This window comes from Pelophylax lessonae (assembly GCF_965119305.1).
Source record: "Pelophylax lessonae genome assembly, chromosome: 5".
Lineage (NCBI taxonomy): Eukaryota > Metazoa > Chordata > Amphibia > Anura > Ranidae > Pelophylax > Pelophylax lessonae.
In genome coordinates this window covers 49660704-49674287 of record NC_138772.1, presented here as the reverse complement: position 1 = coordinate 49674287, position 13584 = coordinate 49660704, and the positions used below count along the sequence as shown (strand labels likewise).

At 41.3% G+C, this 13584-nt stretch overlaps 1 protein-coding gene across 3 annotated transcripts in view; it reads right to left on the bottom strand.

Annotated features, from left to right (window-relative positions):
* SGCE (sarcoglycan epsilon) overlaps positions 1-13584 on the bottom strand; it is a 116974-nt gene that overhangs the window by 12672 nt on the left and 90718 nt on the right. For 2 of the 3 annotated variants that reach the window (XM_082259087.1, XM_082259089.1), the window contains exon 8: positions 3896-3922. The exons of the other annotated variant lie outside the window; for it this stretch is intronic. In XM_082259087.1, the coding sequence (XP_082115213.1) occupies positions 3896-3922 (27 nt within the window). The remainder of the gene's footprint in view (positions 1-3895; positions 3923-13584) is intronic. 3 annotated transcript variants of the gene reach the window in all.

The following is a 13584-nucleotide window of genomic DNA, read 5'->3' as shown; positions in this document are numbered from 1 at the left end:
AACCTAAAATAATGGCCTTGTCAACACATAAAATAAAAAAACACCCCCAAAACAAATGACCCTGCCCCCCCTCCAAAAAAATACCATGACTTGAATCAAAAAAGTTTTTTGTAAGTCTTGCTGCAAAAAATAATTAGTCTACTTGGACAGGACAGCAACTAAATGTGACCACTGACCTTGAATCAACCAAAAATAAAACGAAAGACATAAAAGCCCCAATAATAAGAAGAACAAAAAATGCAGCAAATTGGTTATTTGGCCAAATAACTAGCAATTAGAATTCAAGTTTTATAACTGACCCTAATTTCTCCTAACCCTAACCTATGCAATTTATCTTTTCAAATCTTTTTCCATACTTTTCCTTAAGCAACTTCCAATAAATGGACACTACAACTTCTCTGTGCCCTACTTTTATAGTGAGGGAGGTTGGCTTGTCCAAAAGCCTTCTTTCTAAGCTTGCTGTCCATACCTCAAAGGCCATGCAATGCATTACAGTTTCAAAAACATTCTCCTTGGTGACTCTGCACATAAATTCACCAGGGCCCTGAACCCTGCAGGATTTTCCTCAACTCATGATAGCAGCAAACCCAAAATGTACCCCTTCTTAACTAAGCTTTGGAGAGCCATAAGATCCCAATGGAAAAAAAAAAATTCAATCACAGGTTGTCTTTTCACAAATTTCAAAATATTTGGGCAGGGTTGACTTTTAAGTCCTGGTCATGTCAAATCAGACTGCAACGGCAACCTAAGAAATGCCATCTGTCTAAAATGTTTACAATATATATCCACGAATCTGTGCATTATTTGCAGTCGTTGGCTCATTTGTCTGTGGTAAAGCTGGGGGCAACGTGATATCCTGAATTGACCCCCCTCACTAGCTGCTCTGAAAATAAACCGATTACTACCTATAGATAACCTATATACACTTTAAGAAATCCATGACATAGGAACTTTAACAGCAACTAGAGTGGCTGATAGAAAAGGCAGGTCAGGACCCCACATAATCCTACACTGCATGTTTATGAGCTTAAATATCTAAAGCAGGCATGTCCAACCTGCGGGGAGGAAGGAAGTCGAGTTGGGGGCACGGCCACAGCGGTTTCCAACTAACTGTAGGCAGTGGCTGCTTCGGAGGGGATCATCCACTAGTTGTGTTAAATTAGTGCTGGGGGGGGGGGGGGGTGCGGCAGCGTTTTATTACTTATATACCTTAACTATAGTATATATTTTATATGCGGCCCAAGAAAATTTCTCTACACTCAATGTGGCCCAGAGAAGCCAAAAGGTTGGACACCCATGATCTAAAGCAAATAAAAAAAATATATATATATTCTCCCACCACCATAGTAGAATGCTTATTGACCATGTTTTTAGCTGGAACATCCTTCAAATACAACTAGGTTTCAGACTTCAAAAAAGACCAACACTATACCCTCTTTTCAAACAACAGGGGTCTTCAGTAGGTGACCTTTAAGAGAAAAATATTAGGTATGGGATTTCTGCTTATGGGGTACATTCACTGAAAACATATTTCAGGTTTGGTTAACTGTGGTGGGTTGAATCATCCAAAGGTTTTCTATACTGCATCTCTTTTTTGGTGGATGGACCAACAGCCAGAGAAGGTCATTAATCCACATCTACTCCAGGACACCTGTCTCAGTCCAGCTTTCTCCCAACCCTCACCTGTGCAGGTCCGGATGGAGGGGGATTGGTAACCCCTTTTAAACCATACATCTGACACTCTCTTCTTTCTACCAAATTTACATAAATCTCTTTGGGGGACACTGGTAATGTGATCTGTTTGTGGTGATCATGCCAGGTACACCTGGGGACCCAAGAACAGAGGTCTAATAACTATAGACCCCAGAGATTTAAAAAGCTAATGGGTTATACAAATAACCAGCATGAACAGTGCCTTGCGAAAGTATTCGGCCCCCTTGAACTTTGCGATCTTTTGCCACATTTCAGGCTTCAAACATAAAGATATAAAACTGTAATTTTTTGTGAAGAATCAACAAGTGGGACACAATCATGAAGGAACGAAATTTATTGGATATTTCAAACTTTTTTAACAAATAAAAAACTGAAAAATTGGGCATGCAAAATTATTCAGCCCCCTTAAGTTAATACTTTGTAGCATCACCTTTTGCTGCAATTACAGCTGTAAGTTGCTTGGGGTATGTCTCTATCAGTTTTGCACATCGAGAGACTGAAATTTTTGCCCATTCCTCCTTGCAAAACAGCTCGAGCTCAGTGAGGTTGGATGGAGAGCGTTTGTGAACAGCAGTTTTCAGTTCTTTCCACAGATTCTCGATTGGATTCAGGTCTGGACTTTGAATTGGCCATTCTAACACCTGGATATGGTTATTTGTGAACCATTCCATTGTAGATTTTGCTTTATGTTTTGGATCATTGTCTTGTTGGAAGACAAATCTCCGTCCCAGTCTCAGGTCTTTTGCAGACTCCATCAGGTTTTCTTCCAGAATGGTCCTGTATTTGGCTCTATCCATCTTCCCATCAATTTTAACCATCTTCCCTGTCCCTGCTGAAGAAAAGCAGGCCCAAACCATGATGCTGCCACCAGCATGTTTGACAGTGGGGATGGTGTGTTCAGGGTGATGAGCTGTGTTGCTTTTACGCCAAACATAACGTTTTGCATTGTTGCCAAAAAGTTCGATTTTGGTTTCATCTGACCAGAGCACCTTGTTCCACATGTTTGGTGTCTCCCAGGTGGCTTGTGGCAAACTTTAAACAACACTTTTTATGGATATCTTTAAGAAATGGCTTTCTTTTTGCCACTCTTCCAAAAAGGCCAGATTTGTGCAGTATACGACTGATTGTTGTCCTATGGACAGAGTCTCCCACCTCAGCTGTAGATCTCTGCAGTTCATCCAGAGTGATCATGGGCCTCTTGGCTGCATCTCTGATCAGTCTTCTCCTTGTATGAGCTGAAAGTTTAGAGGGGCGGCCAGGTCTTCGTAGATTTGCAGTGGTCTGATACTCCTTCCATTTCAATATTATTGCTTGCACAGTGCTCCTTGGGATGTTTATAAAGCTTGAGAAATCTTTTTGTATCCAAATCCGGCTTTAAACTTCTCCACAACAGTATCTCGGACCTGCCTGGTGTGTTCCTTGTTCTTCATGATGCTCTCCGCGCTTTAAACGGCCTCTGAGACTATCACAGTGCAGGTTCATTTATACAGAGACTTGATTACACACAGGTGGATTCTATTTATCATCATTAGTCCTTTAGATCAACATTGGATCATTCAGAGATCCTCACTGAACTTCTGGAGAGAGTTTGCTGCACTGAAAGTAAAGGGGCTGAATAATTTTGCACGCCCAATTTTTCAGTTTTTTATTTGTTAACAAAGTTTGAAATATCCAATAAATTTCATTCCACTTCATGATTGTGTCCCACTTGTTGTTGATTCTTCACAAAGAATTACAGTTTTATATCATTATGTTTGAAGCCTGAAATGTGGCAAAAGGTCGCAAAGTTCAAGTGGGCCGAATACTTTCGCAAGGCACTGTACCTAAAACCTTCAAAAAATGAACACACACACAAAATCCCTGAATATTATTTTTTTTATTTGCCAGAGTGTATTGCAGATTCTTTTGCAGGCCGTAATACCAGCTGTTCTACCTTTGGAAGAACTAGAGGTAATCTCAAATAAGCAGCATCTCTGATACACCACATACATTGATACAAATATCATAGTCTGTGCACCAACACACCTAGTAAACCTAAACAACTACAAGCAGCGTTCACCAAAATAATCCATGAGTGAATGTCAAGGTGGAGCATGAAACACATGGGTGAGGCATGGCAAGCTACAGTGAGGTGGGTGGTGAAGATTAGGTGACAACAAGGTAACATAGAGAAGACACTTACTCTGGTGTTTGCATGTTTCTCTTTTCCCTAGAAACGAAACAAAATGTATGAATTAAATAATAGCATTGATATTTGGAGCACTTCTTAAGCTACAGATGAGTGATGAGTTCTAGATGAGCCATAAATGCTAATGTAGGTACTGAAGAGAAACAGTTACTTACATCAGTATTTGTTAAGATGCTTAGATGTTCTATGTGTGATCAAGAGCATCCATCCTATGAGTAAACTACGTCAAACAGCCATGTGGTTACTCACTAATGGGACCCTCTTTGGTTGAAAGTAAACCTTTCTAATAAAAATACTGTATTTTCTGGCGTAGTAAGACTACTTTTGAACCTCAAAAAAATCCCCCAAAAATGGGGGGTCATCTTATACGCCGAGTATAATATCTCCAAGGTAACCTAAGTATAAGTATTACCGGTAGATGAAAATTAGGGGGGTCGTCTTATACGCCCAGTCGTCTTATACGCAGGAAAAAACGGTAATGTAAGCTTAGGGTAAATCAAATCTTTGAATATCAAAACCATTGAATTATGGTCATGAGTAAGAACGAAGACCCTGGGCTTCATATGTAACCCTATGAAACTTGGGAAGCTGCTCCAGACAAATATCCTTCAACTCTGATGACTCCTACTCAAGAGTGCAGGCTGCTAAGAAGTCAGTTCCTCTGCATTTACTGGAAAGGAATAAAAACCATCGCACACCAACCCGGTCAGAAAGGTGAATCAACAAGACAGCTTCAGCCTGACTCTACCAGTGGGTGTGGCCTGGGTGGAGTCAGGCTGAAGCTGTCTTGTTGATTCGTCTTTTAGTTTGGGTTGGCATGCGGCAGCGTTTCTTCCTTTCCTTTCCTTTGGGCCTCACATGTCAAAGTTTCAGCTAGATTTCAGACATGAGAAAAGTTTGTAAAAGTTCTACCGGTTGTGGCTTAGCCAAATGTTTTAAAAATTGAAAACCTCCAAAATTCGGATTTCCAAACTAAAAGTCCCACCAAAGTCGATGGTATCCAAATCAAGCTCTGCTTTACAAGATGATGGGTCCAAAAATACAGCCTGAGCCATTTACTTTAAAAATTCTACAGGAAGTCCTAACATACAAGGGCGTGACTGGAGGTCAATCTAAGGTTGCTTAAGCAAAAGCAGATGCAGATTTACAGCAGAAACAGCCTTTGCAGCAAATTTTCATTTCTTTTGTCCAGATGCCTTTTGGAAATTGTAACCAGCAAAAAAAAATGACAGCAACAGTTGGATTTGGCTATCTGAATGCATTAAATTCAGTTGGAATTCAACATCATCTGAAATTTGAGATAAAGTAATTACACCTCTCCTTTTGTTTTAATGGGGGTTAGAAAATATAGGAAAATATATAATTGTTTGCCTTTCTTGGACCTTTTTGTCTGTTTCTTAAAAATATAAAGCACGCAATCAATGAAGCTTTACTTATGGGCCATACACACTATAAGATTTTCTGAAGACTTTTTCCTTTAGACTTACTAAAAACCATATAATATGAAGTCAAACCTAAACACTTTCAATTTGTATGCAATCTGGCAGGCCCTTGCACTACATAGAAAAGGTAAATCTGAAGGAAATCTAACCACAAAAGTTGGATAGTGTGTATCCAGCTTTAAACAGGGTAGACAGCCAAACTATAATGGAAGCTATCGGAAGACACAGAGGAAACCTCTACATTTGGTTTGACAGAGGCTAGGTTTGACTAGTTACCAGGTGTCTAGAAGGCCATGCTTCTACTCCTTAAACTAAACTGAACTGGACACCTTAGACAAAGACCATCGAAAGAAACATTTTTTTTTAAGGAAACTTCAGCATCTATGTAAACCAGTTTCAATGAAACTTATTTTGTTTAGGGTTTACACTAAAGCTTCGTAGCTCCTCATTTTAGCTACCTCCAAAACAGGCCATTCCAGGACTTCCTGGAAAAGCCAAGATGCCATGGAAAACGAATTTCTGGAATTAACCAAGACTCTTCTAAATACTGGCAGACATATTGCTCACTTGACCTTAGAATGTAACCCTCACAACTGAGATAATACAAAAGGATCAGTCCACCAAAAAAATGATCGTTCAGTGTAGATGGGAAGCTTAACTATATACTGCTTCCTATACCTCTTAGGGACACCAACTGTGAGACCTCTGCAGCCCAGTTCCCTCCACTAACAATCGTAGATCCACAGGGTTTTGTTCAACCAGTAATCGTAGAGTAAAGACGGGAAGTGCGTTTGGTGGATCTCATTTCTGGAGTCATTTTGAGATATAGGAAGCAACAAGCGAGTCATTCAACTGGACATTCTCCATAACTGGAATATCAATTTTGGGTGAATTGTTCCTTTAAGAATAGCAGGGACATCAGCTCTGAATCATCATAGAGCAAATGATAATGAGTCACAATGCAGATTTTTAGGAATGACTGAAAAATGGAGATGCAAAGACAGTACACATGTCAAAAACAAACACATACATGGAGATTAATGTCTGGCTGAAATAAACTTCATGAAAGAATGGAATCCAGAATGTACGGATGGCTTTTGTTATGTTACTTGCTGCTTTTTTCCCCATTTCATCTACACATAAAGTTCTAATTAAACATATTTTGCCTTCTAAAAAGACGGATTTAAAAAAAAAAATAATTTAATGTAAATATTTACAGTGCGTCATATCAGGAAGGTGAGAACATTAATTATTGGCATAAAAATGAGATATTTGCATAATACAATACATTGGATCTCTGAAAACATACCAGTGCAGTACTGCATAAAAAACAATAGAAAATCTCATATTTTTGTTCTGATAAGATTTTTCTAAATTAAGTTATGAGTAGTCCTAGACGGTAAATGATAGTTCCTGATCTAGTCATCGTAAAGTGATGATCTCATTCCTGTGGGGGCTCCTGACTCTGCTGGTGGCCACTGATGAGGGAACCAGGAATAAGGTGGGAGAAAATAAACTGGTTCCTTTGGAAAGCCCACACTGGTCTCCTGCTTCCAGCTTTGTCCCACCATACTCGCCATTAACCCAGATTATAATTGAAGAGATAAGAACTCACTGCTCAAGGTGGTGTAATTGCCTGATGACTCACACCAGTGCATGGCCCGGCTCGCCTCCGTGAAAACTTGAAAAAGGAAAAGGAATTGGCAGCACTCCAGGTTGAGTCAAAATCCAGATTTATTGACTGGACATCCAAATATGACAATCGTGACAAGGTAGACGCGTTTCACACACTGACTGTGTGCTTAATCATCAGTAATGATTAAGCACACAGTCAGTGTGTGAAACGCGTCTACCTTGTCACGATTGTCATATTTGGATGTCCAGTCAATAAATCTGGATTTTGACTCAACCTGGAGTGCTGCCAATTCCTTTTCCTTAACCCAGATTATATCACCAAGAGTATGTGGAAGCCTGATAACCATTAATGTGAACTTGTTGGACATCCCATTCCAAGACCATTGGCATTAACATGAAGTGGGTCCCCATTTAAAGCTATAATAATCTTCACTCTTTTAAGAAAATTGTCCACACGATTTTGGAGTGTGTTTGTGGGAATTTATGTATATTAAGCCACAAGAACATTTGTAAGGTCAGGTACTCATGTTGGAGAAGACCAGGCTTGAAATCCATCCTCTAATTCATCTCAAAGGTTTCCAACACAACTGAGGCCAGGGCTCTGTGTAAGCCACTCAAGTCTCTCCACACCTAACTCATGAAACAATACCTCTATGGAGCTGGCTCTGTGCACCAGCATGCACTCATTTGGAGGGTTGTCCACATTGGACATGTGTGATTCGTTTAGTTAGGAATCGAAATTCGGACAAAATTTTGGACAAAATTCTGATTTATAATAGTAATTTCAACGAATCTGAAATAAATTACAACTAAATTAATTATCCAAATTCCCAAATTAATTTGAAATTGAATTCAAATTCAAAATGAAAACATATTATAATAAATACAGTAAGGTATAAAAGTGAAAAAGGATGATGATTCCTGTTAAGGCTGCTTTAAGAAATAGTATAGAATAGAATAAAATAAAATGAAATAAAAGTAAACAGAATAGAATAGAAAATAATAAAATGGAAAATAAAGTAGAACAAAATAGAATAAAACAGAATAGAAAATAAATAATATAATAGAAAAAAAATAGAATTAAATCGAATAGAAAATTTGTTTAGTTATAATTTATTTTGCATTTGTTAAAATTCATAACGATTGTGATTCAGAAATTCTGATACATCCAATTTTCCGAATAACAAACATGTCGTCCGAATTTCGATTCGTATCGAAATGAATCACACATATCTAATGTGGACAACCCTCCAAATTATTACATGCAGGTGCACAGAAATAAAAGAATAGAATAGAAAGAAATAGAACTGAATAAAATAGAATGAATATAGCCATCTTCCGAAAATTCGAATCGATTTGAAAATAACAAATATACAAAACAAATCTGAATATACAAAACGAATTCCAAAAACTAATCAGTCTAACATAATGACTATGGCAAAATAAAAAGATTAACTTAACAAACAAAATTGAAACAAAACACATTTTTCTGCCGTGCACATCTCTAGTTCACATACTTTTGACCATATAGTGTATATCAGCCTTTCTCAACCAAGGTTCAATGGAGCCCTAGGGTTCCTCTAGAGCAGGAGTGTCAAATTAAATTTAATCGGGGGCCGCATCAGCATTATGGTTGCCCTCAAATGGCCAGTTGTATCTGTAAGACTAGATGTCCAGCGCACCCCCCTTACATCAGATGTCAAGAGCCCCCCACTATCAGAAGTCAAAAGTCCCCCACCTTCCCTTACATCCCAGTGCACCCCCTTTACATTGTGCTGCTGTCTGTAAGAAGCTAGGGATAGAGCTGGGAAGCAGAAAGTGCAGGGTCTGGAGGAGGACCAGAGGAGGGCTGGAGTTTGCTGAATGCTGAGACCAGGGGAGGCAGGGATGAGGTGGTGCTGCAAGAGAGGTTCGAGGGCCACATGAAATGGCCTGGAGAGCAACATTTGGCCCATGGGCCTTGTGTTTGACACATGTGCTCTAGAGTTTGCTAGGGGTTCCTTGAGCAATGAGCAACTTCTGCCTCTTAAATGAGTAACCACTGACACCATTGATCTGTTTAGCTATTTGTAAAGGGGGAATTCTTCCCAATGACTACAAATATAAGGAGCATTCTTCCTAATGACCTTTACACTAATGCACTGTGAGCTGTAGGAAAAGATTTAGTAGTAAGGGTTCCCCTGAGCCCGAAAAGTTATTTCAAGGGTTCCTCTGTGTTAACAAGGTTAAGAAAGGCTGGTGTATATCAAAACAATTATTTTCTACAATCAAAGCTTGGAGACACCCCTCTCACATGCCAAGGCTTCCTACTGGGCAGTGAAGGCATATAAAGGACCAATAGCCAGGGCTGGGGCTTCCACTAGGCAAACTAGGCAGCCGCCTAGGACGCATTGCCACTTAGGGGCGCAGCCACGAGTTGGCACTCTCTCTCCATCATGAATGATTATTGTGAGCTGAGGGGAGGGGTGGTGGTGGGGGAGGAAGAAGGGACAGAGGAAGATGCCAGGTGTCTTGGGCAGTGGCGGAACTACCAGGTCCTGGATTTTTACCACTGTTAGAGGGGCCCCAAGAGGCGGGAAGGGAGCCAAATAGAGTGCTGCATGCATGATGATCCTCTTTGGCTGGAGCTGAGCGGCCTTAACCCCAGGCAGGAAGAGACTCTCTGCACTGAGTTGGTAGGCAGCTGTTCATTTCCCTGGGTCGGTATTAAGCAGGGAGCAGAGGAAAGTTGAACCTGAGCCAGAGCTCGGCACTGTAGAGCGGAACCTTTACTGGGGCAGAAGCGACGAGGCACAGGAATGGTCTGAGGATGAAGGACATGCGGAGCTCTCTGACTGCTGCTTTTCCCTCCACCAGGAGCCGGTTGGAGCTGTGGTGAGCCCTGTGGTCCAGGAGAGGAGAAGGAATTGATGTCATGACATTGCTTCAAGGTTTTTTCATCGGAGACCGGATCAGAGCTGAATTTGGCTTTATTCGGGACTCCAACCAGCTCGCAGACATCCTGGCTGGTGGCTCGAATCTCCCGATGGGACGGGAGACCTGGGCGAACTGCGGAAGGCGGTGGGAGGCGAGGGGGGTGTCCCCTCCTGCTCCTTGTAATGACAGCCAATCGGCTGCTCAGCCGCTTCGGTTGTCATTACAAGAAAGCCGACCGTCGGCTCTAAACAACGGTACTTGGATGATGCCTGTAGCTGCAGGCATCACCAGGGGAGGACTGGGCCACGGGGGCAATTGCCCCCCGGGCCGCTCTGATGCCCCATAAAAAGGTTGCACTGCTTCTGCAACAGACATGCCTAAAGGATTCCTGGTGAAGAAAAGTAAAAAGTCCCTGTTGCTGTCCTACTGAGTGCGTGATGAAGACACTCTGTGTCTGAGCTGAGGACGGTTCCATGCCCCACTAGAGACTCTCCTCCCCTGGCCAGCTCCGACCGAGCTGTCCCAACTCCACCCTGGTGGCCAGCTCAGGAACCTGGATTTGGCCAGTGAGTAGACTGGAGTGGAGTTTCAGCCTGGAATGGGGGTCAGGAGGAGGCCAGGAAGAGGGAGAGTGGAAAGAGGCACTATGTGCCTCTAGTTTGTACTTGACCCCTGGGCTGAAAGTTGCCAGTGAGCCCCTTGGCATCACCCCTGTACAATCCCTTAAAGCCGAGGCTGCATATTTGCGTTCTGTCGACGCTGACGGGATAAAAATATAATTTGATTTGGGGACTGGAGCTCCGCATCAATCACTGTGTATAGAATGGATACGCAGAAGGCTAGATAGCTGGATATATAAACAGAAAGGAACCAATGGAGAGAAGCCTTCAAAATACCCCCAACCTTCTAATGGCATATATAACACAGCAAATACTCACTTCCAGGTCCAATCCAAATACTGTACAGAGGAGGCATCCTGCAGGGTGGTAATGCCCCGCTCTAGTGACAGTATAAGGCCTTATTTACACAGGAGGGTGAGGGGTGCTAAAACCAGGCAGCTCAGTTCCACCTCCCTGACCATGAGCCATAAATTTAAAGCAATATTAAAACCAAACGCAAACATTTATTATATTGCAGCTTACCAATTCTTAGATGTGATGGCTGCATTAGTTGTCTTTTTTAAGGCTCTTTCTTTCTTCTATTTTCATCTGGTGATCCAGCCAGCAGGTCTGTTGTTTTTTTCAAAAGCACAAGCTCTCCAGCAGAATGTATCAGTTTGCATGAATGAGACAAACCATTTAACACTGGCAGGGGTGCTTGAAATTATCAGCTTTTATTTATTAATGTAAAAACACTCTCTCTCTCTCTCTCTCTCTATATATATATATATATAGAGTGTATATATATATATATATATATATATATATATATATATATATATATTTGCTGTAACTGATTCTTAAGTGTGAGCTGGAGTTTGGCTTCAATTTGTTAATGTTTATAAATCTGCTAATACATTTAACACTCCCCCCAGACTGACAATGCTGCTGTCTGCTGTACCTCCTGTGCTCCTTCATCCAGAGTGTGTGTGTGTGTGGGGGTGGGCGCTCTAATACAGGAGGTGTGTTACTGGCCAGATCCCCAGGGAAAAAGCCAATTTGAAAGAAATTGAATTGAATGATTGGTAAGCTGCACTACATTACATTTTTGGATTTGGCTTGAATACCACTTTAACATGGCCAGCAGCAATGTGGCAGATGCAGAGCGGTGCAGAAAAAATTAAACAGTCTGTTGGCAGTGATTCCACCTTTCAAGAAGACAGGACTGCCATGCAGCTGCATGTAGGTGGTTGCAGTGCAGGGGAGGACTGGGTCAGGGGGCTGGGGGGCAATTGCCCCCTGGGCCACTCTTATACCCCGTAAAAAGGCTGCACCACTTCTGCCACAGACTATGCCTAAAGGATTCTTGGTAAAGAAAAGTAAAAAGTCCCTGCTGCTGACCTACTGAGTGCGGGTTGAAGACAAGGACAGAGTGCAGCCCCCCCCCCCCCCCCCAGCATGGATGGTGTAAACTGTGTCTGAGCAGAGGCCGGTTTCATGCCCCACTGGAGACTCCCCACCCCAACCGAGCTGTCACAGCTCCCCCCAACCACCCCCTACTGGCCAGGTCATTAACCCAGATTCAGCTGTTGAGTAGAGAGTACCTGGAGTGGAGCTTCAGCCTGGAATGGAGGTCAGGAGGGGGACAGGAAGATGGAGAGTGGGAGGGGGGGGCCGAGTTGTGCACCATGGGTTCCATTCATTCATTCCAAAATCGAATGTTAAAACCCAGTGAGATTGTGTAAGGGCCAATTCCCACTCCGTGTGGTGCCAGGCGTTTTACTGTTTTGTCAAATGCCTGTGACCGCAAGGACACATAGAAAATGATTGTTTCCCGTGTGTCTCATTCACACTGCAATGCAGCCCGGAGCTGCGTTAAACGCAGACATGCTGCATTTTATTGCAGCGTGATAAACATTTACATGTATTTGCTCATTTCTGTAGCATTCTCTAGAAATGTTGCATTGAATCTCTTGTTACAAAAATGTATGTAATTCCTATGCTCCACATTGCCATCTAGTGACCATAATGCAGTATTTTCCTAATTGAGGCATTGCATTATGGCCACCATTGGTTATAATTATTTGCTTTTTTTCTGTAGAATTCTCTGAAAAATGTAACATTGTATCTCTTGTTACAAAAACGTATATATGCTATTACATTTATTTGCTCATTTCTGTAGCATTCTCTAGAAATGTTACATTGAATCTCTTGTTACAAAAACATATGTAAATCCTATGCTCCACAGTGCCATCTAGTGACCCTAATGCAGTAGTTTCCTAATTCAGACTTTTCAGAAAAATACTGCATTATGGCCACCATTGGTTACATTTTTTTTGCTAATTTCTGTAGCATTCTCTGGAAATGTTGCATTGGGGTTGATTTACTAAAGACAAATAGACTGTGCACTTTGCAAAGTGCAGTTGCACCAGAGCTTAGTAAATGAGGTAAAGCTTTACTTTGCAAATTATATCTAATCATGTGCAAGGAAAATAAAAAAAAAAAAAATTGCTTTTTTTCTTGCACATGATTGGATGATGGAAATGAGAAAGATGAACTTTTTCTCGTTTACTAAGCTCTGGAGCAATTGCTCTTGCAGAGTGCACAGTCTATTTGCCTAAAGTAAATCAACCCCAAAGTATCTCTTGTTACAAAAAGGTATGTATTTCCTACGCTCCACTGCGCCATCCAGTGACCATAATGCAGTCATTTCCTATTTGAGGCATTTCAGGAAAATTCTACATTATGGCCACCATTGGTTACATTTATTTGCTAATTTCTGTAGCATTCTCTGGAAATATTACAATGTATCTCTTATTACAATAAGGTATTTATTTCCTATACTCCACAGCGCCATCTAGTGATCATTTCTGTAGGATTCTCTGGAAATGTTGCATTGGGGATGATTTACTAAAGACAAATAGACTGTGCATTTTGCAAAGTGCAGTTGCTCCAGAGCTTAGTAAATGAGGTAAAGCTTCTCTTTGAAAATAATACCCAATCATGTGCAAGGAAAAAAAAAAAATGCTTTTTTGCTTGCACATGATTGGATGATGGAAATGAGAAAGATGAGCTTTTTCTCATTTACTAG